This window comes from Anopheles moucheti, chromosome 2 (assembly GCF_943734755.1).
Source record: "Anopheles moucheti chromosome 2, idAnoMoucSN_F20_07, whole genome shotgun sequence".
NCBI classification, from domain to species: domain Eukaryota; kingdom Metazoa; phylum Arthropoda; class Insecta; order Diptera; family Culicidae; genus Anopheles; species Anopheles moucheti.
The window spans coordinates 39,722,301-39,747,232 of record NC_069140.1 but is presented as its reverse complement, the minus strand read 5'-3'; the positions used below and the strand labels follow the sequence as shown (position 1 = coordinate 39,747,232).

Genomic DNA, 24,932 nt, shown 5'->3' with positions numbered 1-24,932 from the left:
GTCGGGACTCAATGGTGGTCGGATAATGGAAGAACACGGATAAAAGTTTCATATAGTTTGGTTGACAGATATGCGTTTATACAACACAATTCAATGGTCTGGGACTAAGTATCAAAACAAAGATTATTTTATTCAAGATTTGTACATACAGTTATTAGATATTCTTAAATAAGTCTGTGATTTTCGTTTGGATTTGATTTTGCATCATGCTGATAATATTTGCTCTTATTTTTCGAACAGCTAATTTATCACTGTAACAAAAACCCTTGCTGTCCATGAATTCTAACAACCCATCAGCATACGATTTTGCAGTGTTGAAATCTGCAGAGTTCATTAGAAAGTACGCATGGGTATAAACGCACAAAAAAGCACATTTGAATGTATGTAAACATGACAGGATACGATATGAAAATGTCATTTTTGAGAAGCACGGATAATGGGACAGCCGGATAAAAGGTACCCGGATAAACGGCGCTCCACTGTAATTCTAATACCAGACAATGCGAGCAAGTTTTGCTTAAATGTAGTAATATTATTTTGTTATTTAAAACATATTAGGAAAAATTCTTGAAAAAGAAAATGACCCAAAATACCACTCCAGCAAACATTATCTTCTTCATTATCAGCACAACTAACTCAAGTGGGTTAGGTCTGCCATTTCTGTGATTTTATTTACTCCTAGCTGGATAGTCAGTCCTGCGTACGGTGTGAAGACCGGCGCCGCTACCATCATGCCACCGGGCCACCCCTACTAATAAACCAATCAAGGATTCAAGGATCTAGTTGCATGACAAACAAAGCTGGCCGGTCATTACAGCCAAGTTTGACATACCTGTTATAAGCGCATGTAGCTGAGAGATAAATAGTGAGAGAGGAGAGAGAGTATGAAACCTTTTATGCTTCAAGTAAAGGAAAAACGTTGTCGATTTTATGCTGGCGAGCGTTATGGAGAGCGCAATTACACATCGCGAGCTATCAACATAGAACACCCGGCGGGAACAGCTATGAAACGAACAAAATTTACACGAATTCTATAATTTAGTTACCAATTCGAAGAAAGAAAGGAGGAGTATTTTAAACAAAAAGCAAAAATGTAAAACGTTAAATAACGCAAATGATAGTTTAAACATATTTTTCACTTTAGTTACACAATGTCCAATTACACAAAGCTAGGGACTCTATTCAACACACAGTTGGATCTAGGATCGAGATTAGACATAATACTATCAAAAGGAACTTCTTACAAATTTTAGTGGCCTTGTATACGAGGAATACTAATAATAATATTCCAACATATTCCAGTTAAGATTACAGTGTTACGCATAGAAATTATTGTGAACACAAACTTTACCAACAAGATTTGAAAAGAAAACATACCAAAAATCATTTCTTAGCAACAATTTCGCATATTTGTTTCTGGGCGATCTTCACCAGCTTGTCTAAAACCATTCCTCTTATTAGTTCACTCATTATCCACTTTCGATCGAATGGGGTAGAAGAAGGAGGAGATTATTTTTGCTTGTTTGCTCAAACCACCACCTTTGCCAAAACGAATTGGTGCTTCTTTCGTAGATCATCCCGCCACCGGTGGGGCTTTTGGGTTGGAAGCGCACCGGCAGCAGCATTGCTATGTTTTCCCTCCGAATTCGTTTCACTTTTTCCCGCTACATTGCCTCCCGCCAGAGAGAGTTAGATGGGTGTGGAGCTACGGCCACAGTGATACGGAGATGCGGTGCATCGTCTTCAAGCCGATCGGGCACAACTGACCCGATTAAACTACGCGCGGTCAACTCGTTAAATGAATGCGCAAGCATTAAAGCACATAAAACCCGGTGTGCGAGTGTTACACGAAGGCACCGACCAGAAACTGAGCCGAATTCCTTTCAGAAGCACAGTGCACAGTGACAGGGAAAGAGTGCGACTGGGGCGGAAGATGTGAGGAGGATCAACAATTAAGATGCAACCACATGGCTTGCAGTTACCGGTCGGGAAAATCGCGAGGACGAGGTTAAGAGGGGGAGGATCGGTGGAACCAGGAAGGAACAAATGTTTCATTCATGACGTAAGTAAAAGTACGAATTTTCACCAAAAAACTTAACCAGGAAGCGCTGGCTGTGGACATTCGAAATTCGGATGCGCGCCCCAATAAGCAGGAACCGGCAGGCTGCTCGAATGCTCATGCGCATGCGGTTGGAACTTGTAAAGTTGTAAACATTAATTGTCCTCTGCCGTTGGGCGTGTGTTCATCTTCGTCTGGTTTTAGGTGATTTCGATATTTGTGACCGCCAGTGGAGATGAACCAATAAAATTGATCTGCCTCGTTGAGCCCATGTGGTTCCTGCTCACTTTCGATTCCCGAACGTTGTATTATATTACTCCGCAGATACACGCACACAGCCACACGTGGTAGTTCACGTGGTGAAGTTGAGCTACATTTTTTTTTGCTTTAACAACCTTTCGTCACATCTGAGCTCGGCGTCGGTGCGCATATGGTGAAACAGTTTTAACCGGCTGTGGTCGAATTTAAATTGATTACTTTCCCCGTTTATTGGTACTAGATTGGTAGTGTAACATGTTTTAAACTTCCCTTGGTCGCTTTAGTCTAGTCTGGCCTCAGCTAGGTTTCCAAAACATTAATTTGTACCATCCTGTGCCATAATTTGGAATTAGTATCATAAAATTGGATCAGGTTGCGCGATTAGAAAACTCTACATGGTAATGGACTTCACTATAGCGCGATCATTTTCCCCAAAAATATGGCGCCACTGAATTCGACACTTTTTATTTTATATTTAAATTGCATATACGATCGCACAGTGTTAGTCAGGGATAAACGCTCATATTCATTATTATTAGTGCGTAGTTTTAGAATTTCAAATTATGTAAAGCCTGTTAAATAAGGTTGAGCACATGAAGATCATATCAAGGGGTTTTTTTCATAGGTTTTATAATTTAATATAAATTATTATCATTAAACTTTATATAAGCTCAAGATCTCTGGAATATACGATAAAACAATTACGCAGTTTGAGGGCAAAATGTTCTCAAAATTACGTTTTGCATTTTCCAGAATTTTCATTCAAAATTAATTAAAGGCATACAAATTATTATATGAACAAAATAATTATATAGCATTATAAACAGGAAAGATTAAGCTTTAGTAGTCGAAAACCTGCACCTTTTCAATAATAACAAAAATAAAGAATAACATCTTGTTAACTACTTCTATAACACATTCTCCTGTGTTTTCATCCACGCATCCATTCATAACAATAATAACTTGAAAAAATTTCTTTTATTTTGCGAAAACAGTGTGAAAATTTCGTCGCAATTTTCCAACACACGGTAGCCGGTAGCGTCAATTTACACGACCATTTAGAAAGGAAGGGAAACTACCATTCGCCAAAACGCACCGCCTAAATGTGTCCGATTAAAGTCACCGCACCGAAGGACACGCGGTGGCCGGTCCACGCTTTCGAAGTGAAAAATTGAAAGCGTCGGCGGATGGAAGGAAGAAAAGTGTAAGGAAACTAACACTTGTTTCCATTTCTCCCACCCCGTTCGCTACGTCCGGTTTGACGATCGATTCCTTAACGCTCTATTTCTTACCGAGCCTAAGCAGCTCGGCATGGCACGGTGATCTCGTGTTGTCCGGTATTGGCCGTTTACAGGGCGAGAGGCAAGGTTTAGGATTTTCCTTTCCGTGTTTTGCTCACTCTTTCCCTTTCCTTTCTTCGCACTTTGGACAATGTTTGGTGATCGCGCCTTACTATCAAACTGATTTCATATGATTAGAAACTGTGAACTGCGAACGTAGCTGGTGGTTTAAATGGCATGAAACATTTTTTTTTGTCGACCACGTCCCAGCTCAAGGGAAAAGAAATGCCAGCTAGTGTACAAAAAAATGCATCTTTTGAAACACCATATTTTCACATTGTAAACAACTTTTGACGGGATTTGTTTCGGAGAAAGGTATGCAGAAGTGATATTACATCGAATGAAAATGGATAGAAGTATGGAGAAAAAAAATTTAGGTATATTTCAGAACTTCTCTATTATTTAATGTTTAGAATGTTTTATGTGCTTCAGATCAATTAAAGAACATTTTGAACTGAAACATGAATGTATGAAACATGTATGAAAAACAATTTAAAAAAATATAATCACACTAGAAATAAGGACTGTTAACAAAAACCACAAATAAAATTTAAACTTTAATCTAGAAAGATCGCTATACACCAGTGAAAGCCGACCAGTTCCTACATACCGAGCAAAATGTGTAAAGGAAAGCCATGGTGAGTAGATAAACAAGCGCAAGATTCGAGCGCTAGATAACGACGGTCGAAAAGAGATCGCGAAATGATTTAAAGCTGCTATTCGTCCACCAATAAAGCAAACATTGCAAGGTGGTCGTGGAAACCGCGGATCGTCTTCCATCTATCTCGCACAAGGCGCATCTGTACATGCTTTGATAATCATGCAAGCATGCCATGCTCATGATCTCCTCCATGAGGTGAAACTGTTGGAGAAAATGGATGAAAATCGTCAAACGTGTGGATGCTGCACTTTTGCAAAAAATCAAAAGAAACAAATTAAAAAAAAAAAACAAATAAGCATCGAAAGAATGTCTGCAACACGACACAGTAGTAGTAGATATTATAAGTTGAATAAAGAAAAAATGTACATTACATAATAAGCAACAAGATGAAGTTATTAAAAGTGTAAAAAGGTACGTTCGAACTTTCGAAATTTCACGAACCATGATCAAATGAATGTATTAACTTCAGCCGCGAACAAACCTCCTCTAAAATTGGAGTTGATCGTCTCCGAAACCGGTGAACCATGCAATAATGTTTTATGGAATATGTAAATGCTGATTAGAGCAATTTGTTCGACAAATTGGTTTCCGCGTAGGGCGAGTGTAGGATGAATTCCGAAAACCAAACATCGGCTATTTAAATGAGGCTACATGGTTCAAGATAACCGGTCAGTTTGTTACAGTCGATTAGTGCGTATGTATTTTTCTTTCATTTAACAACACATTTAATAGCTACGGCTAGAGGCAAATTATGGTAAACAAAATTTGTGTGGAGGATTGTTTCACAATGAGATTTAAAAATAAAAACACAAACCAATACCATGTGTATTTTCATCAACAAATTATAATGTGTGCATTTTCTTTACGTATGCACTACTTTATTCTTGCACAATTCAATTACGCCAGGCAGTGATCGCGATGAATTCCCACACCTCGACAAAGCTCACTGTCGAAGAAAAATTCCATTTCCATAATATTGGAAACACAGTGGAGTTAAAAGCAATGGAGCGAAAAACCGGGGGCAAAAAGGATTTGGCTGCTGCTTTTGCCACTTGCCATGATGAAACGACCCATTGGCGCCATCGGTACCCAAATTTGTTCCCACTTACACTTACGGCATCGGCGGGCAGTGTATGTTGCTTTTCGATCGATCGATCCACTTTTTCGTTCGCGTTGTTTTGTGGCCGGTGTGAACCATATTGCCCAGCGCTCGGTGCAATAATTTAATAACCTTCTTTCCACAAATAATGTGTTTGCGCATGCGTACCAGCGGTAAAAAGTTGGACAAGAGAGAAACACATCGAATAGAATACAGTTATGCGTAGTGAAGTAACGAGAAGGTGTGGTGGCAGAATTAGTTTTTCATCGAAGTTTATGTCCATAAGAAAAATTTTAATATTTTAACAGTACCAACTGAAGCTGTACCTTACATTCATGATTTAAATAATGCGTTATTGTTAGGTCTATCTCTTATTTTGATATTTTATTTCCATTGGAACACTAAGAGATTATAGCATTTAAACAGAAGTTTCAACTTTTTATTACAAACTCAACTGGAGGACGTTAGAATCCTTGAATTGAATGGGAGCAATATGGAGTAGTGTATTATGAGCTATGTAAACGTAACTTAGCTTTCACAAGCTTGCAATGGAATAAAATAAATAAAATAATTTATATAAAAGCAAAATTTGTTTAGATTTAGATTAGTTTTATGAAATTCAAATAGAGCTCTCAACTCATCATGAAGTTACGGAACGTGGTGAAGTAGGAAAATATAATTCTATTAATTATAAATATTTCTGCTATTGTGATGTTAATGTTAACTGACATAAAAATGTATAGTGACTTACGAGTTCATACCCAATTAGGATGTAGTTTAGATCTATTTTTTATTCAAATAGAACGGCCGTTATTGCTTGTGTAGATCTATTAAGTAATATTAATAAAAATTAATAAATAGTAAAAAATATTTCAAGACAATGCAAGTATGTTTTGAAAACATCTTAAAATTTGAAAGAATTTAATTTCTTTTCAATCGTCGTGTAAGTAAAAGAGAGCATCTTGCACAATTAAAAAGATTTTAAAATAAGTACAAAAGTACGGAGCAAAAGCTATTTTAATGAATTATTAAACTCGTTGGTAATAAGTCTCAATAATGATAAGTAATAAGTGCAAATTTGACCAGCCCATAAACACACAAACATGCATCAGGTTTGAACTGCTTCTCAATAAGTTTCCATCGCCGGAATATCAGCTTTGACCATAACTTCCTTCCCGGTTTCATCTAAGCCTGGCTACAACCGTTGGAGATCGAGGGGGGCCTTATTTAAAGGAGGGCAAAGCCACAACGGCCGCCGTGGGAAGCACCACAAGACACATTCGGGCACATTCGGGCTATAGAGGGTTTAAATTTTTAATGATAGGTCCTCCGCATGGATTTGTAAGCATGCGAGGTACAGGTTCAACATGGCGAAGGTTTTTTTTTTGTGTGTGCGCATAATTAAGGAGAGAAATTTGCTAAACGACCTCTGCATTGCTTCCTCGCGGAAGGCAATGAGTACCCGAATGTGGAAAATGAAATCTCCACTCTGCAATTCTTATTCCACTTCCCGCAATACCTTGACCTAACAGGCACACAGCACGAGAGATCATGCTGCGATCATGTGTATTTTCCCCGTCAAATAAGACAAAAAATCCCTCCAAACGGCACATGTGGTGTATCAAATGTGAAGAAGCCTTACTGGGTATTTAAAGGTTTTTTTTGTTTTGCTTTTTGCAGCTATCATTACCATCTTCACGGTGAAAGAATTTGCGAAAATTTGCCTACCCAAAAGGGTGCCTACCCATAAGGCCTACCGGAACACTTTCCGTTAGGGTGATTAGCACCTCATAGTCTTTGGAGAGATGGCCATCGCTGGGCAACGTTGGATCATTATTGTTTTATTGAATTTACTTAAAAGAAGGCATTGCAAATGAAGGTGCGATGGTTTGCTGCTGGAAGCTGACAGGTAATTAAGAAGTGCCTTTTTGGGCGTTTGAAAATTCAAAGGCTCCACTTCATCTTTCATAATTACAAATTGAACAAATAAATGCGCTAACGGAGAAATGAACAAAAACCCATCATTCGTCACTACGCCATCCTTTCTGCTGATGCTGACCAGTTTTATTCCACCCCCGGGCAAGATAACGCATACGATTTCACACTTTTCCCGCTTTTCCTTTCCTCGGTGCTTGTGCATCGTTGCACAGGAATGCGAGCAAAAGGAAATCAAAAAAACCAAACGCAACTGAATTAATCTATGCCACCCACCCGTTATGCCTCATTCACGCGGTCAAACGGTCGCGTATTGAAGCGCAACGAGTGAAACGCACGCGCAGCGGTAGCGCAACATAATTTTGGGCTCGGTACGCATCGGGAAACTGCATCCTTAGCGTGGACCACGTGGACAGTGAGGCATCCCGCGTCGCTTTCTGTCGATGTAACGTCAATTAAAACACTTTAATCCAATCTAATGGGCCGACGCATGCGGCTCGTGTGGTGAAAATGGGATGAAAAATGTTTGCTCTAGTGTGGTGGTGTCGTCCGCCAGCTGCATCTTGGGCAAACGGATGCATGCGGTATGGGAGAAAGTTTGAAGAATGGACGATGCTACCCTTTTCGAAGGGTTGCTGTGAAAATAAGATGAAATTTAGAAACCTTTTATGTGATAAATGCATCGCTAATCGCATGTCTGTTTGACGTATGATAGAAAAATGTATTTTCTATTTTGCATTATGGAGCGTAAGGTTTATGACAAGGAAAACCATGATGAGGATGTCAAGAGCATATCAGCCTTTTTCGGAGCAAGAGAAAGAGTTTCCAGAGAACAAATATGGATTATGCGTGCTGTAGGCCTAGGCCTCTTGATTGAGGTTGTTGTGCCGATGAAGAAGAAGGAGATCTTTACATGACAGGATCTCAATGCTAAATTCCTTTACGATCATTACCCTGTACGACTAACGAGCAACGATAGATAATATAAAAACGACAACTCTTGTCAGCTTTACCATTCTTGCAGACAGGAAAATGAAGTCATTTTTTACTTAAGATATAATAAAAAAATTGCTTGGTTCAAGAGAAGTCTAAGCATATTTAATGCGTATATCAGTCCGCTTTTATATCTACAAGATTTGCAAGATTGCGAATAATGGTTTATTTTTAATAAGTCCACCAATATCAACAGCCACATGGGTGATATCGGACTGAACTGTTTTTTTTTCAGACCAGAGCTTTAACATACGCCCACATGGAATAACCCATCAGATCTAGGTCCAGATCTAGCACAGAGTCCCGCATAATAAAGATATATGCTTCGGTACTCATTTTCAACAAAAGTTACGAATTGTACTTGCGGAATTTTCGTTCAGTTGATCTTCACCATGCCGAACATAATAACGCTGACTGAACATTTAATTTGATATTTAAAGTTGGCTTCTTCGTAGAGCCTTTCTATTGCGCACACATAGTGACAAATGGCATTCTAATCGTTCCACAAAATCTTTCAGTATCGAGGAAACAGTGAGCGAGTAGCCATCTCACAACCATTTCTTATATTTGGTGTATATTCTGACAAAATTTCCGTTCATATATTGGGAACTAGTGCGTATGACTAACCTGGAATAAATACAATTTGAATAAAAAAGGAAACATTTGTGCCACAGGTAGACTTAATATTAAGGTTAAACCATGTTTGCCCTTCAGTCTCCGGCAATTTCTTCTCTGTAATGGAAGCTGTATATGTATTTTTATGCAATGAATATTGTAAATAATATAAAAATTAAATAATAAATTCAAACTAACATCTGTTATCCACACAGTTATAGGTAAATCTACCTAAATTTTCGTTTGATAAAGTTCTCATTATATCCGGAATGTTCTGTATCTGAAATTTCCGCATCTTTTCTCCTCTGTCAGTTATTAGTGATCAAATCAGGCACACCTGCCTAAAAACATAATGATTATAACTAACTTTTAAGTTTACGAAGAAAAAAAAGTAGCCAAAAACCATTTACCGTACTTCCGTCCGGTGGGGTGGGCAAGGCACGAATAAAATCAACTTAACCAATTTTCTCCTGGATGAGACCTTCAAACAAAAAAACAATAAATAAACCCTCCGAATTTCTATTTACTTTGACCTGTCCATCAGAAGCACGCGCACACCACCTTCGGATCCGACAGCACTGCGTAACCGCATTCACAGGTGCATGCAAAATGGTGTCTCACAAAAGGGTTGAGCGGCGATCGATCTGGCCCGGCCTCCATTTCCTTGCGCGCTCTTGCTACCCAGCTCCACTGGGCAACACAATTAAACCATGGCCGTGTCGAGCAGCGTCTTGCCTGGGTCGATTTTTTCCGTCTCTTACGACCTTTCCATGCGGTGCCAGAAGGGAAGGGAAAGTTTTCCATCCTTGTGGCCGACGATGATGTTGATGAGCTGCCCCAAACCCCAATCAACAACGGCATCGGCAGCATCCTCTTCATCGCTGAACTTTGCACTCCACCTGCTCAAGCACAGTTCGATACGAATCTATTCGCGGAGATGCTCAATTCGACCACATAGGGCGTGGAATTGAGAGAAGAGGGGTAAGGGTTGCCAAAAAAAAAAGGAAGGAAGTAGATATAAAAATCTAAAAACCGATCGAGGCCATGGGAATTGATGGGCCAGAAGAAGCGTGCGCTTTGTGCATGGGCGTGTGTGGTCGATATATTGCGGCGCAATACAGTTTGGTGGAAAATTCCTCGCTCACACCTTGGAATTAGGTTACACGAGATTTTGGTTTGTTTTGGGCAGCTATTTTACCTTGGGTAGCTCAGTGAAATTGTGAGTTTTCCATCACGATCACCGTAGTGAGATGTTTTGATGCGGTTCAACTCACTAGCCGAGTGATCGCTATGAGTAAACTGGTAGCAGCGAACGAAATAGAGACCGAAAAGGGACCTTTTCGCATCTTTTGGATCAATTTACCTCGACAAAACAGTACTGAGGGGAGTTATACGAGCGCCTCAAAATTATTTGTATTGTAAGGTTAAGTCTATTCTAATGTACACAATGTGTTCCCTGAATAATACTCCAAAGAAGTTTGAAGTCACTCAAAAAAACTTTAACTATTCATTGGTTAACATTACATTCGATGTGTATCCTTCTACAGGATACTAAAAATAGATCATTAATTTCAATTAACTTGGCAGCCCCACTGCCTTTCTGGCTTCCGTTGTGATTTCTTCCCATTGCTCCACCGCACAAAAGAATACACATCAAAAATGACTTACGCGCTCCTATCACTACTCTCCACCAATTCACCAAACCCACCAGCAGCAAGAAGTTTGATTTCGTTCGATTGCACAGCCATGAGAAGATTAACGAAAGACTTCACCTAAATACCGCACACAACCGGGCCTGGCTGACGCCGCCACCGGCGTGGTAATAACAGTGGAAGCGTTACCGAGCAATTATAACTGTACTATCGTGTGTACCAACACCACGGAGTGGCCCCGGGGCCTAACCATTTTCGGCACAAATTCCGGCCCCACTTGTGACCCGGCTGGGGGGCCGGCGGGCGTGCTGGGTGCTTCGATAATAAAATAATAAAGAAACATTGTACGTGGATCGAGGTGCGTGAGGTACTCCTAAAGCCGAGTTAAAACTAACAATAAACACACACGTTACCACTCGATTGGCAAACGATCATGTCGGTGGCGTTGGAAGGAGCATGAAATTTTATCAATAGAAAACCAGCAGCAGCACCGGCAGCGGCGAACAAACAATAGCAGACTTCCTCCACTCCGGAACGGATTGTTTTCGGGGTAGTTTCACATTTTGAAGATTTAGCTGTGTTCTGGAAAAGAAACAGAAATGCTACAGACAACGTTTACCCTAATGATTAGAAATTAAAGTCTGGTTTCGCAAATACGTAAATTCCATGGCGATACTCAGTCAATCTTTGATGTCTCAACGACTGATTGGACGAAGCAATTCGTTGATTATGTCGAGGTGGGGCCGCTCTATTCCCACGACAGGACCTTAATCAAATCGCATCCACATCGTTTCCCGCTAGACTTGCTACGGATAAATGGAATTCAAGGATATTAACAAACGGTTAAGATCATCCAAGGTTCTAGTTCTCGCACAAGGACGAAGATTGAAAATTGATGCTGCGGTAGAAGCTGTAATTGAATCACGAAGCGATTAGTTATCTCAAAGTTTAAACTATTGACAAGTAATTTGCAACATGTCCCCAGTTGAATGAGAAATTAGTGAAGTTCATTACACTGACTCTCATTCTGCTAACTTCTTGTAGCAAGGCTCAAGATTCTCAAGCAGTTTCACCCATTATAATAGTCCTATATCCGTGACTGCCGTGACAAAGATTAGCAGGTTATCTCTAAATCTAATATGTCAAGTAATATGGGTCTAAATCTAATATGTCAAGTGTTTTTGTTGGTTTAAGTAGGGTCTAAATCTAAGTTGATAAGTAGTAGTAAGCTGCATGGATTTTCATTTTTACTTTTCCAATCTAAGGCAATTATAATTTCTATCACAATATGCTCTTGATCTGCTGCTGGAGTTCTTTAGTACTGCCCTCACCTTTGCCAGAACCTTTGTCCAGAAATACGGGATCAAACATCCTTACGCTTCCCGTACTCGGCAAAGAAATATTTACCAGTATTGGACAAAGAACCCAAAGTGAATAATGTCACTGGAACTGAAAAATTAAACAATTTCTCAATCCTAACAAAGAGAAGTTTCCCTAAGCTATACCACGCGTTTGATAGAAACAATGTTTGCATCAATGTTTTGAATAACCAAATTACAACGGCGCGTATTATGGAGTACATAACAAGAATTATGAACCCAATTTATGCAACACAATATGTTCTACAAATTATGCTTGACATTATGGCACGAAATGAATGGAAAAAGCTTACTAGGTCATGTCAAAGATGATGTGTTACCTTCAAACAATCGAGAAGAGTTTTAACATATTGACCGACTTCTCGATTCATCTAGACGTTCTAAAACACTATGGCCATCGAATTAGTTTCGCACGCCTGATAGCAGCTGTTGGGCATTAGTAAAAATCCCTTCCTAGGGTACGTACCTACTGTGCGGCTGCTAATGATTGCTAGAGCTAATCTTTATGGTTTCTTTATTAAATTAACGGCCTTTTTTTCTTTACATTTGCAAATTCTTCTGTGTGCGGCCGATAGCGCAGATGCGCGAATTATGTTTCTGGGTAAACGGTTAAAACTGTTCGACCAAAACCGACCAAACCTTATCGCTGGCTATCCGTCTGTTCCCGGCCCACACTGAAACTTTAATGTTTTGGTAAGTTTTGGCATCATTAGAAAACAAATGAATTTCCCCGTTACATGTTGGCACAGTCGGTCGCTCACAAACCTCCGCGCCGCAGTTACGCCTCGTATTAAGGACGCATTATCATAATCCGTTGAGTTAAATCATTTATCAATAGTTTCATTATTGAGTTAGGAATGTTCCCGCCCATCTTCCCGTGTGCCGGTTAGCGTGTGCAAACTGTTCATTTTTGTGGTATGCTAATACGCAAATTGTTACAAATTGTAATCAATTATAAGGTAAACTCGCATCTTTGAAGCGTTGCAATAATTACAACCTCGGAAGGATAACACTTGATGATTTAGTTTAGCAAAAATCGTACGTTTTGCAACACACACATCGATGAAAATATTAGCTTTCCTATCCATTCCCTTCCAGTAGATGAAATTATTGATCTTCGTCTTTCGCAAAGCAACCCGTTAATAGCTGAGCTTCGGCCAGCAAACGGCAACAGCACCGGAGGACAAATTAATCTACGCTCATTCCAAACATTCCAACCACATTTCACATAAGTGCAATTAATGCTAATTTTGAGCTCACCGTGAGTAGCAGAACAACATCCATTTGCTTTACTGTTGGACGTACGAAAGAAGAAACAAAAATTAACCGACTTTGCACAATCGCATAATCAAAACCATCGCCTACGCATACGATCGCTCGCGTGTGGGGTGTTGCCAAAATTGGAGGTATCAAACAACACGACCCAAAATGCATTCGCAGCGCAGAAAGTAAACCCCCCCTGGACAAACCAACACACAAAAGCTGGTGGCGATGCAACCGTGGGTCATTTGTCGTTTTGTGTTGTGTAAAATGGAAAGAATAATTTGCTTTGGGAAATTTTCGCTCATCATTTTGCTTGCCCCTTTGAAAGAGCAATCTGTGTGGCGCACTCGATGTAAGGCGCATTTTCTTTTAATTTTCCACTAAAAATAGAATGTAGCTCGTGTGCCGGTGGTCATTTAGACGCTCCCTTTCGACCATCCCATATTGTCTAGTGGTTAGGATATCCGGCTCTCACCCGGAAGGCCCGGGTTCGATTCCCGGTATGGGAATAAGAGTGCTTTTTTTATTGTTTGTGCACCATTATGTGTTTTTTATGTGCTTTATGATCACAATTAAATTCAAACGGTTATTTGCACATGTTTTTAAATCATTAAAAGCTTTTGCAGAACCTTGCGTTTAACGTTTCCGCCATCCTTTACTTAACTACCTGCGAATTCTACAATGTGTAACATAATCCTGCGCTCCATCGCTAACGAACGGATCAATTAACTGTCTAATTGCAGCAAGCTATGAATAATATCCACGTGCCCACCGTAATCAAACGGCACAATCAACCGGAGCAGCTGCAGCTTTATTGGTCAGCCTTTAAGCGAGTGTTGCAACGGGCACACAAGCGATCTTCCCGAAATGCTAACCACCCTGCAAGGGAAGTAACGCAAAGCTAGCGATCTAAACAATTCAATGTCAAATATGACGAACCTTGCACAAAACGGCGGAAGAGTTTCTTGCTGTGATGGTTTTAGGTTTTTGAAAGGTTGGCTTATCGAACAATAAGATGGATGGTCACGGTACGGTGACGACAACCAAGCTGTGCGCGTAGAACACAACAATTCGAAACGATTAATTTAACTCGATGATGTTGCTGCTGCTGCTGCTGCTGCATCCATATACCCCCAGGCTGCGTGTTTTGTTAATGGGGTTGGTGGTTTGTCTATTCAACTAAACAGTAGCTGCAGAAACAATGGAGAGTAATAATTGTGTTGGAATGTTAGCAGCTAGGTTGTTTAGAGTTCAAATTGCAAATTGCGACTCATTGTCAGCATAAAACGGGTTATGATTTTGGCAACGGGGTAAGGATACTAGTTGCACACTATTTTCTATTCACCGTCAAGGGGATGATGATGTCACGACTTTTACCTTGTGCCTGGCAAACAGAAAAATATATCCATTTTGAGGCATCCGGGCTACTCGAGGCACCAGACCAGCTTTAACAATGATTAGTTTGAGTGGAACTTAATTTAAAGTATTGAAGGTTATAAGTTAAGTTTTTAATTATAAGTTAGAAACATTTCGTCATGAAGTTCAAAAAATGGAATGATTCCTTTAAATCAAATAGCGTCCTTGAAATCAAAAAAAACGGTTGAGAGTCGAATCTAAAACTGGGATCAGATTTGGGTACTGATTTAGATGTACGACTCTGAAAGAAGATTTAAAGCGAATATCATTTATGTGTCCATTATGAATCATGATTTTCTAATCAAAGATTCATAAATCTTTAAAATTTCATGAATTTTAACTAACCATCTGACTTGGTAAGGTTTAAATTTATTTAATTCTAAATCTGGAAGCTACCCGTGAAATCCGGAAATTTAAAATCGAAACACCAATAAAAATTATCTTGAAAAATGTGAAACATTATTTTCTAGGAATGGGTGTTATATACATACGCAATGAATCGAATCGACTGCGATTGGAAGAAATGAGGTAATGGAGGGTAGACACCCACTTTTTGATAAGCTTACCATACGCATGCACATCTGCAATCGCTTAACAGACATGACTTTACGCAAGGATAGATTAATGAAGCACCCTGACTATATCACTGGAATTAGTCATTTCTAGCTTAATACTTACATTGATTAGAATGTACTCATCTCCACTACCTGTCCGCATACAATCAGATGAAAGAGATTCAATAAAACGAGAAAGACCACCCGTGTGAACAACAAAAAACCGCATCCGTCCGAACACCCAAAGCAAACGCAACCGCAACGGGAATTTTTTTCGTCTGCCTTCAAATTAGCTTCAAGCTGGGCTGAGTGAATTTCGGTGCAGTATGGATGAATTTTGCTCTTCTTACGTCGTTCGGTAGCATCGAATGTGCTCCAGTTTCGGGCACCAATTTTGTCTCACTCCTCTACTTTTTCGCCTGAAGATCAACATGCACCTTCCTTTCCTTTTCTACCCTCAAAACACGGTTTGATTACCGTACGCGACGTAAGAAACGTCTCGTATTGTGTATAAACGATGTGCAAATTGAAATGAAAACATCATGTCTTACCATGGCCTCACGTGCAGGGGCCCGCAGATTTACATTCATCTTATATACTCACCTGATCACCCCGTGTGCCGTAATGCAAACATATGAAACAATCGATCGATCGCGATGAATTGAAATGCCGCATTGACTCGTAAAACTTGGATAACTGTTATCATGCTCTTTGCTGCACAACGTTTCGATTGCTACATCACATCACCATTTCGGTCGTGTTTTCCTGCTGTTTGCATATATCCCCACAGTTTTCAATATTTGTTTCTTCTAAGTTTATTCAGTTTGAAGATAACTTTCTTATATTTCGGCAACGCCAATAATGTGCATAAATCAACAAAAATAGAAACGTAATTGCTTCTATTTTAAGATATCCCATTGCCAGGCAATGGACTGTACTTCTGGTTTGTAGCGCTGATGGGGCTCTAAAATATGAAAATTTAGGAAAAATAAGTCAAACAGAATATTTGAAACGTCGATTAAGTAGTAGCATACTTATCAAAGCATAACGTTGGGCATCCTGAGCTCGCACAAGATCCGATGGTGTTAGGATAGGTGATAGGTGGACAGGAGCCCCTGCCATGGCCGTATCAGCTCCACTGCTCGGAGGCATTCCGGGTACGATCATTTCGGGCACCCAAACAGTATCCAGTGAATAGCGAATCAATTGAAACAGCGCACCATAATCATGCTGAATTTTCTGTGCTTCGTTGTCGTAGGAGAGTTCCAGTGCAACCTGACAAATGGACCGAACATGTCGTTGCCGTTCGACACCGCAAACACGAACGACCAGCGTGTGCAGAGCGTCGATCAAAGCGATATCCTCAAACGGGTTGCCTTCCTTTAGGTTAAGCAGTTTTCGCTCATGTTTGCGTCGGTTTTTACTCGAACGGTGGGATTTGCTAAAATAATAAAGAAGGTGCTCGGAATGAATGCAAAAATTCTTGTACTAAAATGTACGAATAACATTATTACTTACCCTGAACGTCCAGATGTTCCGGTGTGACGTGAAGAAGCAATAGTGGAACTATCCGAGAACAGATCGCAGTCACCACAGTCCGCATCAGCATCGCCATGGTCCTCACCATCTGCGGCGGATGTTAGCTTCCGGTAACGTTCTTCCCGTACCGTCACTAATCGCTCCTTTTGTCGCAAGAACTGTTCATTTTCAGCGGAAAGCGTTTCATCCAGTGTGGTTAGATATTCCCCTAAACAACTCCGAACTTTAGCCTGTAGGTCGGGTTCGTTTGCCAACAAGAGCGCTCTTTCGTACCGATGATCTTTCACCAGGCAATCGATCGCTAGCCTTGTGTCCTTTAAATGATCGTAAGCGATCGTGGCTGCGGCATCGTACTCTCCAGCTTCCAATAATGCCGGTACGAGCGACCGCAAAACAGCGTCCGCCGGCATGGAACCGGTCGTGGACAGACGTACTACACGACACCAATCCAAGGCATGGCGGGCAGAAGAGATCGCCTGCTGTAGATCACCGGCCCGTTCGTACATTAAGCTAGCGTCCGCGTGTTTACTTCCTTTGCGTAGGTAATCGCCGTACAGAGCACACACTCGACGATAATAATCCTTGTTGGTACTGGTTTTGTAACATCGAAGTGCGACTGAATATAGCTGATGGGTAGCCGTCAATTCCAACGCCTCCTGGAACCGTTCCTCTTCCGTCTCGTAACGAGCGATATGTTCCAGCGCACGATCGTAACGCTTCAGGTGGCAATCGATGCGATACTTGCGATAATTCTCATCCATACGCTTCAGCTCGTTCAGGAAGGGAAGATACTCTTTCGGATCCTTCTGTGACTTGGTGGCCACAAACAGGACGAGCCCAAAATCGTACATTCCAAGCGCCTCATCGTACAGCACGTTTACCTCGACCAAGTAAAGCAGATAGCGTAACGCTTCTTCGGCCGGTTCGGACGTGGGTTGGCGTTGCTTCAGTGTCCAGATAAGTGCAAGGGCTTTTTCCAGCTGCCCCTGTTTCACGTGGCAGGTAATTTTCGGAAGCGTTAACACCGTCGGATCCACATCCATGGCCGCTAGTAGGCGTTCACAGCAAAAACGCACCTTTTCCTGCGTTGAGTAACCGACCGGCAGGGTCGGACCCGAACCGTTCCTAGAGCGATAGTTACTTTCGTACTTTTGACATGCGTCCTGATTGGCTAGATCCGATATGAACAGATTCAACCAGTTAACATTTGTTATCTGGACCAGAAAGTGGCTCGTGAGATGCTCCAAAAAGCCTGAAGGATCGTGATCAACGAGCAGATTCAAATCGATGCGCTCTTTTCGCATAATATCGAACGCTTCGTAGTACTCGAGCGCATCCAGATGTTTCGCAATTAGGCATAGGGATAGTACTCGGGGATTGATCACTTCCAAGTTACCGCGTGGCAATTGAAACACGGTTCGTGAAGCTTTCGGCACAACCGTTACCAGCTTGGAGCCACGTTCAACTCGTCGCTCACCGATGATCGGATCACGATCGTTCGCTGCAACATCGGAACTACCAAGAGCTATGAATTTTAGCTCGGCAATTGTCGTGCAAAGTACATAACTTTCCGTAAGCAGAACGGACGTTATATCGGAAGCCAGCAAGGTACCATTGCGGTACAGATGCCGTCTGTTTTGTGCTAGTGCATAAACTGTTCGCTCGGGATGGTTGCGGTCAACGTACAGCTGTTCGCAGAATACGGGCAGAACGCTATGGTTGTTTGTTTTTGCATCCAACGCGGCATCTTCTGTGTTAGTTAATACGTCCAATTGTAGTACGCGACCAGAGAGCAACTCTACGAGTATATTATCCTTCCCGTATGCTTCTATGCAACCAATTGCGTCATCGTTGTCTATCTCCTTCGGCCATATTTTCTTTAAGGTTGGCCCGTCTGTAGCCGGTAACATACTGTAAACACAGCAGCGCATTTCACTGTGATCCATAACTAGATAATTCGGGTTTAACCAAAGATTATGTAGTGTTCTAGGTTTGCCTTCATCGGAAACCCTCATTCTACTGGCTGCAATCTTTAGCAAAACGGTAACTCCAGACAAAATGGTCCGTCCCGTATCCTTCGTATACTTCGTGTCGTACAAAGTAATTTCGCCTAGTGCATCGATGGTAAAGAATGCGTTTGGACTTACGTCCTGTCCCGTCGCTTCTGACCGTCCTGATGTACGAATAAAACCGACCGCATTAATAGAATGTTCTTGTTCCAGTGTGTAGCCACACATCGGTGGCGGTATGACGGCATTTCGAAACGAAGTAAGCAGCAATCGTTTTCCATCGATAACCGCTACCATGGCTTGATCGTCCTCCGTAAGACCCACGGAACGATCAACGCGAAAATCGAAACGAATACTCTCGTACCGGTCGGATGATAACAAGTGCAATGTTTTGCCGGCAGAATGTCGCGGATCCCACTGAATGCTGGAAATGAAAGCACCTGCCGTGTATGACATGTCTTGCTTTAGATACCAATGATAGTTCCCGATCACGTACAGGAACACGTTGTTGGTTCCTTTTTCCGTATCTTCCCAGTGCACAGCTAACACGTCCGAATCTGGACTCCAGTGAAGGGAACGTACTTTCTCTCCGGGTCGAGGATCCAATGTGAGTGGAATTTCCCGATGGCGCAAACCATTCTTTTCGAACAGTGCAATAACATACCCCGTCTTTAGGTCTTGCGGGATTGCAATCCATTGGCCCGAGGGACGCCAGGCGAGCGAGCCCTGCAATCCATAGCACTTTTCCGACGTGAATTGTAAGGCTCCTTCCTTATTGAACACCTTGAATGCTCGCTGACCGAACGGTGCTAAATAACCGACCGCAAAGTATTCTCCATCCGCTCGCCAGCTTATATTCACCGAATCATCACACTGTTCGTTCTCCTGACCAGTGTTCGCATCATTTTTGGGTATGGATTTTTTAGCAGTAGCAGCAGCTTTCCCCTCCGAACCATGGAATTGAGTTTCCTTCTTGCCCCAACCCACGCTCATGAACTGTCGATCACCGAACGTGTCTTCCTTTAGCTGTACTTCATTGATCGGTTCGTACTCACTACCGATCATGGTGACAACGTTTAGCTCACCGTCCACAAACACCACCAACTCTTGATCCGGGCTCCATTGCATCGCTTTAATGCCATGCTTGCAGTGGGTTACTTCCTCCACCTGTCCACTCGATAACTTGTACGACCAGACATTGCCGCGGGATGATGCACAGCAAAGCTCATCGGTCAGAGCGAGATGTTCGATCGCTATAATGTCCTCGTGTCCATCACTTTGTGAAAGCAATGGTTCACAGAAGGGACGTTCCGTGTCCATAAGCAGGGGACAACAAAACACACCACTGTCCTGGGCGAAGTAAAATTTGAGTTCCGCATTCTGATCGACGGTAAAACCGGGGCGGACAGCAAGTAGCTTATTTTCCGATAGATCGTAGCTTTGATGCGATACACGATAAAGATTCCTCATTGTGCGGCCGTTTTCACGATTCTATGCTCATCGAAATGTTAGAACTGCACTGCAAATAAAGGAATCTTTTTATTAATGTTTTCCACGAGCACGTTTCTGTTTGGTACCTGGTGTTTACAAAATTGTTTCGGTAAGTTGCGGCAAACTGACATGACAGAATAGCCTTCGGGAACGGTTTGTTACTGACGTAAACAGCAATTTACAGTGAGGGGTAAATAAATAGGCCACATCAGATACAACTGATTATAAACAACAGAAACAGGGTTTTCATTAACGCCTAAAACGCCTAACGCATAAAATTTTATCACGTTGTTGTTATGTAATTAGAGCTTATTTCATATAATTATAATCGAGGTGTGCCGGTTTCGATATGTAGATTCAAGTGAAAACCCTTCAGAAACGTTACATCGGTCTGGTAAGGGCCGATCAGTCAACGTCAAAACAGAGCTGTATCACCAGCAAAATTAGGACTGATAAAGGAAGCAGGGAAATTAAACGTGAAAAAGTCAATAATAGCAATGGTGTAACAAAAGTACCAGCTGGAAGCGAAACAATTAACTTATCGTTCGCGTACGTGGATAATTTCAAGATCTACGCTTACGTACCGCTTCTTCCTATTGCAAGGCGCCAAAGAGAGAAAAATCGTGTTGAAAAGATGAACGTAATTCGTGCGATACAGATGTACATTGATAAAATGATCTCGGATGCCGGACCAGGCATGAAATTACTCATGATGGACCGGGAGACGGTAAGCAGCATTCAAAGCACGCTATTCTGATAGACAATTGATTAATTTGCACACTTCCCAACCAGATAAGTATCGTGTCAATGGCCTTTGCCCAGTCGGAGATGTTGCAAAAGGAAGTGTTCCTGTTCGAACGGCTCGATTCCATGCGTTCTAATGAAAAGCTGAAGTATCTGAAATGCATCGTATTTGTGCGTCCCACGAAGGATAACATCTTCTTGCTGCAGCAGGAACTTCAAAGCCCAAAGTTTGGCTCCTATTACATATGTAGGCGTGTTGTAAGTTTTCCCCCATACGTACGTTATTCATGTGTGTTTTTGGACCAGATTTCAGCAACATTATCCCACGGACGGACATAAAAACGCTTGCCGAAAGTGACGAAGGAGAATCCGTGCAGGATTTTAAGGAGATTTACGCCGATTATCTGCCGGTCAATCCGAACCTCTTCTCGCTACACATCCCAACTTGTCTGCAGGCGCTGAACTGGAACCCGGAAGCACTAGAGCGCTCCACGCAGGGTTTGGTCAGCGTGCTACTATCGTTCAAGTTCCGTCCGGCTATTCGCTATCGGTCAGGGTCCACCGCAGCCCAAACGCTCGCAAAAAAAGTTCACGAAACGATCAACAAGGAAACGGCACTGTTTAGCTTCCGGCCACCGGAAGACGGTGCTGCACCACCACTCCTGCTCATACTGGACCGACGAGATGACCCAATCACACCGCTACTCAACCAGTGGACGTATCAGGCAATGGTCCACGAGTTACTCACAATCAATAAACAGCGAGTGGACCTATCGAGAGTTGCAGGTGTACCGAAGGACCTAAAAGAGGTGGTCCTCTCGACGGAGCAGGATGAATTCTACGCTAACAACTTGTACGCAAATTTTGGCGAGATTGCCACCACGATCAAGGTGCTGATGGACGAGTTCCAGAAGAAGGCAAACGATCAACGCAAGATCGAAAGCATAGCCGATATGAAAAACTTTGTCGAAACGTACCCTCAGTTCCGGAAGATGTCCGGCACGGTTACGAAGCATCTCGTGTTAATCAGCGAACTATCGGTACAAGTCGGTCAGCAGCAGCTGTTTGAGGTTTCCGAACTGGAGCAAGAAATAGCCTGCCGGGCTGATCATTCGACCCAGCTGCAACGAGTAAAGCGGCTCGTATCGGAAGGCAAGATCAGTACGGCCAATGCACTGCGTCTCGTATTACTGTACGCGATGCGTTATGAACGGCACGCAAACTGTGACACGTCCGGTTTGCTAAAGTTACTGCAGGATCGTTGCGGCCGGCCGCATATTGCGCCCCGCATGCTCGAATACATTAGCACCGTGGCACGGCAGGAACTGTTCAACACAGTCAAGATAACCGATGCAGTTAAGCTGACGCGTAATCTAATTAAGGAGCTGAAGGGGGTCGAAAACGTGTACGCCCAGCACGAGTGTGTGCTGAAGGGAACGCTCGAGGAGATCATCAAGGGACGTCCGCTCGATGCGCAGTATCCGATCATGGGCAATGAGGTACCGTTCCGGAGACCACCGGCTGAAGTGATCGTATTCATCGTCGGTGGTGCAACGTACGAAGAAGCACTCGCAGTCCATCGATACAATCAGGAAGGCTACCGGATCGTTCTCGGTGGCACAACGATCCACAACTCGGAATCGTTCATCGAGGAAGTGCTTGCCGCTACGGTTGGAGTGCCATTTAAACATTCGCGCTCGCTGCAGCAATTCCACCATGCACCGGCTGGGACGGCTTAGAGGGAAATGAGTGCTGCTTCCTTTTAATACTAGCAAACGAGATTTAATAGGTCATATTTAAACTATCATCGTTGACCCTAGTGCTTAGTGAATCCTTTGAGAAGAGTCATTCCTATGAATCTTCAGTGAGAAGACATACAAATCTTGAGTCTATTCTCAAAAGATTCACGAATCTATGAGGATTCTTGAATTTTTGGGAGTACATGAATCTTCAGAAACGAGATTCAGATTCATTCACGAATCTGACTCAGATTCACCCAACACTAGTTAACACCATTCCTTACACATTATTCTGATTGTTGGTATGTATACTACTTCCCGGCAGGCCTTGGTGTGTGCGTGTGCGCGTGCGTAAGATGTGTATGTAATAAGTAGTATCTTTGCTCGCTTATTTATTCGTCCGAGGAAAGCCGTATCTAGATAAACTGAAATAATATAACTGTGAAACAAGATTTAAAACAAATAAACTCTACACCGCATTTAAGTGTAACGAACATGCGTGCGCAGCTCTTTATGGTGATTTTTCTTCACACTTTCAGCAAACCGCTTTAATTTTGGTAATTGTTTCATACTACTGCTGCTATAAGACGTTGAAAATGATCCAAGTAATAGGGCGTTAAATGTTACTTAGATCGTTGTAAAGCGTTCGGTTATAGCGACTCTATCCGGAAGCCGTAGCAACGAGCACACAACAATGGCAGTGGGAACCATAGTGGACACTACTGCCTAATTATCGTCATCGTCATAGTCGCCCGGATCATCGTAATGTATGAAATTGCCATGATTTCCTTCACTAGGAAGCTAGAAACGAAAAGGAGCATTTCGAATTACAAAATATAAATACACCTTAACAAACGGTCAATTTTACGTACCGTCACAATGCCATTCAACACGGCAAATCCTACCATTGCAACTGCCGCAACCAAACCAGATAAAATGTAGCGTTTTCGCCTTTCCTTCGGCCCATCGTCCGGATCTTGCTGATGGCCGGTATGAAACTTGGTATCATTCCCACTCTTCTTCTCTGATTGTTCGCCAGAGGATGACGAAGAATTTCCATCATTTGGCGTTCCAGTGCCGGAACTTTTCTGTTCACTACTATTGCTGCTCTTTGATGCAGTAAAACTGTTGTATCCTTCCTTTGCAAAGTAGGTTGCCGTTATTCGTTCCACATATTGCATAAGCTTCGGACACTGTCGAATGTGGTTCTGGAGCACGTTATTTGGTAGAGTAAGCTTTAGTAAAACCGATAGATAACCATAAAGTATGCCATCCACTTCCGTGGGGCTGTCACCGACAAACCAGCGGTTATCATCGAGCTTCGTTGCAATCCAATTTAGGCAGGTTTTAGCATTATGTTGGAACTACAATGACCCAAAAGATTTATAAACGGCGAATCGAATTGAACAGCTTGCATCATCTTACCTCAGACACGTCGTGAAATTCGATCGAATCTTCTAACGAAAATCCTGCCAACGATTGCGTGATATCGTTCGTGCGCAGCACATACTTTCGGGGGCAATAAAAATTGAATGGAATTGGAATGCGTTTCGCATACACCGTACGGGTGGTGTCCACGTTCTTTGGATCTCCCCACAGCATGTACATAAAGTAGGGATGCAAATTTTCCTGCACATACTGCATGTGGCCGTTGATGCGGGTAGCATGCAGGGTTACATCCCCCACGTCGACGGTCTTGTTTGCCATCGGTGGCCCTATACCGGTAGCGGACAGATGTTCCACTATTCGACCATATCCGGCAATCTTCTTCCCGTCCGCTATCATGTACGGTAGCATACCATTCGGTGAGCTGAATGGATTCCCATTAAAGTTGACCGTTACTTTGGCATTGCAAAATTTTAGATAAGCCTGCAAAGAGAAAACCACGAAAAACCGATATTCGCAAGTATTCGATTATGTTTCGTAAGCAACTTTCGGTTGGAATGTGTACGGTATTGCTTACCAAAAGCCGGTTACATTCGTAATCGATCGATGGTAGTCCCCATTCGCCGCGATAAACAAATATTTCCATCCTGTGGATAAAGTTCCGCTCGAACCACAATATGCCGTTCGGTTGCCAGTCTTGATTTTATGTACTCGCGTATTTTTTAATAACCAGAAATGTGTGTTTACGCGTTGTGCAATTCTCATTCTTCGGTGAACCGTTTCCAGAAGGCGACCGAATC

At 42.2% G+C, this 24,932-nt stretch overlaps 3 protein-coding genes and 1 non-coding gene across 4 annotated transcripts; 2 read left to right on the top strand and 2 right to left on the bottom strand.

The window, feature by feature from the left end:
• The first annotated feature begins 13,691 nt into the window (after positions 1 to 13,691).
• On the top strand, positions 13,692 to 13,763 carry Trnae-cuc (transfer RNA glutamic acid (anticodon CUC)). Its single transcript has one exon. It is a non-coding gene; the product is annotated as a tRNA-Glu (tRNA).
• A 2,280-nt stretch (positions 13,764 to 16,043) lies between these two features.
• Positions 16,044 to 20,273, bottom strand: LOC128310044 (elongator complex protein 1). Its single transcript, XM_053046578.1, has 3 exons — positions 16,743 to 20,273; positions 16,259 to 16,665; positions 16,044 to 16,188 (listed from the first exon to the last, which is right to left on the bottom strand). Exons 1-3 carry the CDS (start codon positions 20,240 to 20,242, stop codon positions 16,124 to 16,126), a joined length of 3,972 nt encoding a protein of 1,323 aa, XP_052902538.1. The 5' UTR covers positions 20,243 to 20,273; the 3' UTR covers positions 16,044 to 16,123.
• A 446-nt stretch (positions 20,274 to 20,719) lies between these two features.
• LOC128309528 (vacuolar protein sorting-associated protein 45) lies at positions 20,720 to 23,228 on the top strand. Its single transcript, XM_053045940.1, has 3 exons — positions 20,720 to 20,990; positions 21,056 to 21,254; positions 21,314 to 23,228. The coding sequence occupies exons 1-3, from the start codon at positions 20,898 to 20,900 to the stop codon at positions 22,744 to 22,746; spliced, it is 1,725 nt and encodes a 574-aa protein (XP_052901900.1). The 5' UTR covers positions 20,720 to 20,897; the 3' UTR covers positions 22,747 to 23,228.
• On the bottom strand, positions 23,148 to 24,893 carry LOC128309529 (metaxin-1 homolog). Its single transcript, XM_053045941.1, has 4 exons — positions 24,710 to 24,893; positions 24,172 to 24,615; positions 23,619 to 24,110; positions 23,148 to 23,547 (listed from the first exon to the last, which is right to left on the bottom strand). The coding sequence occupies exons 1-4, from the start codon at positions 24,776 to 24,778 to the stop codon at positions 23,473 to 23,475; spliced, it is 1,080 nt and encodes a 359-aa protein (XP_052901901.1). The 5' UTR covers positions 24,779 to 24,893; the 3' UTR covers positions 23,148 to 23,472.
• Positions 24,894 to 24,932: the final 39 nt, after the last annotated feature.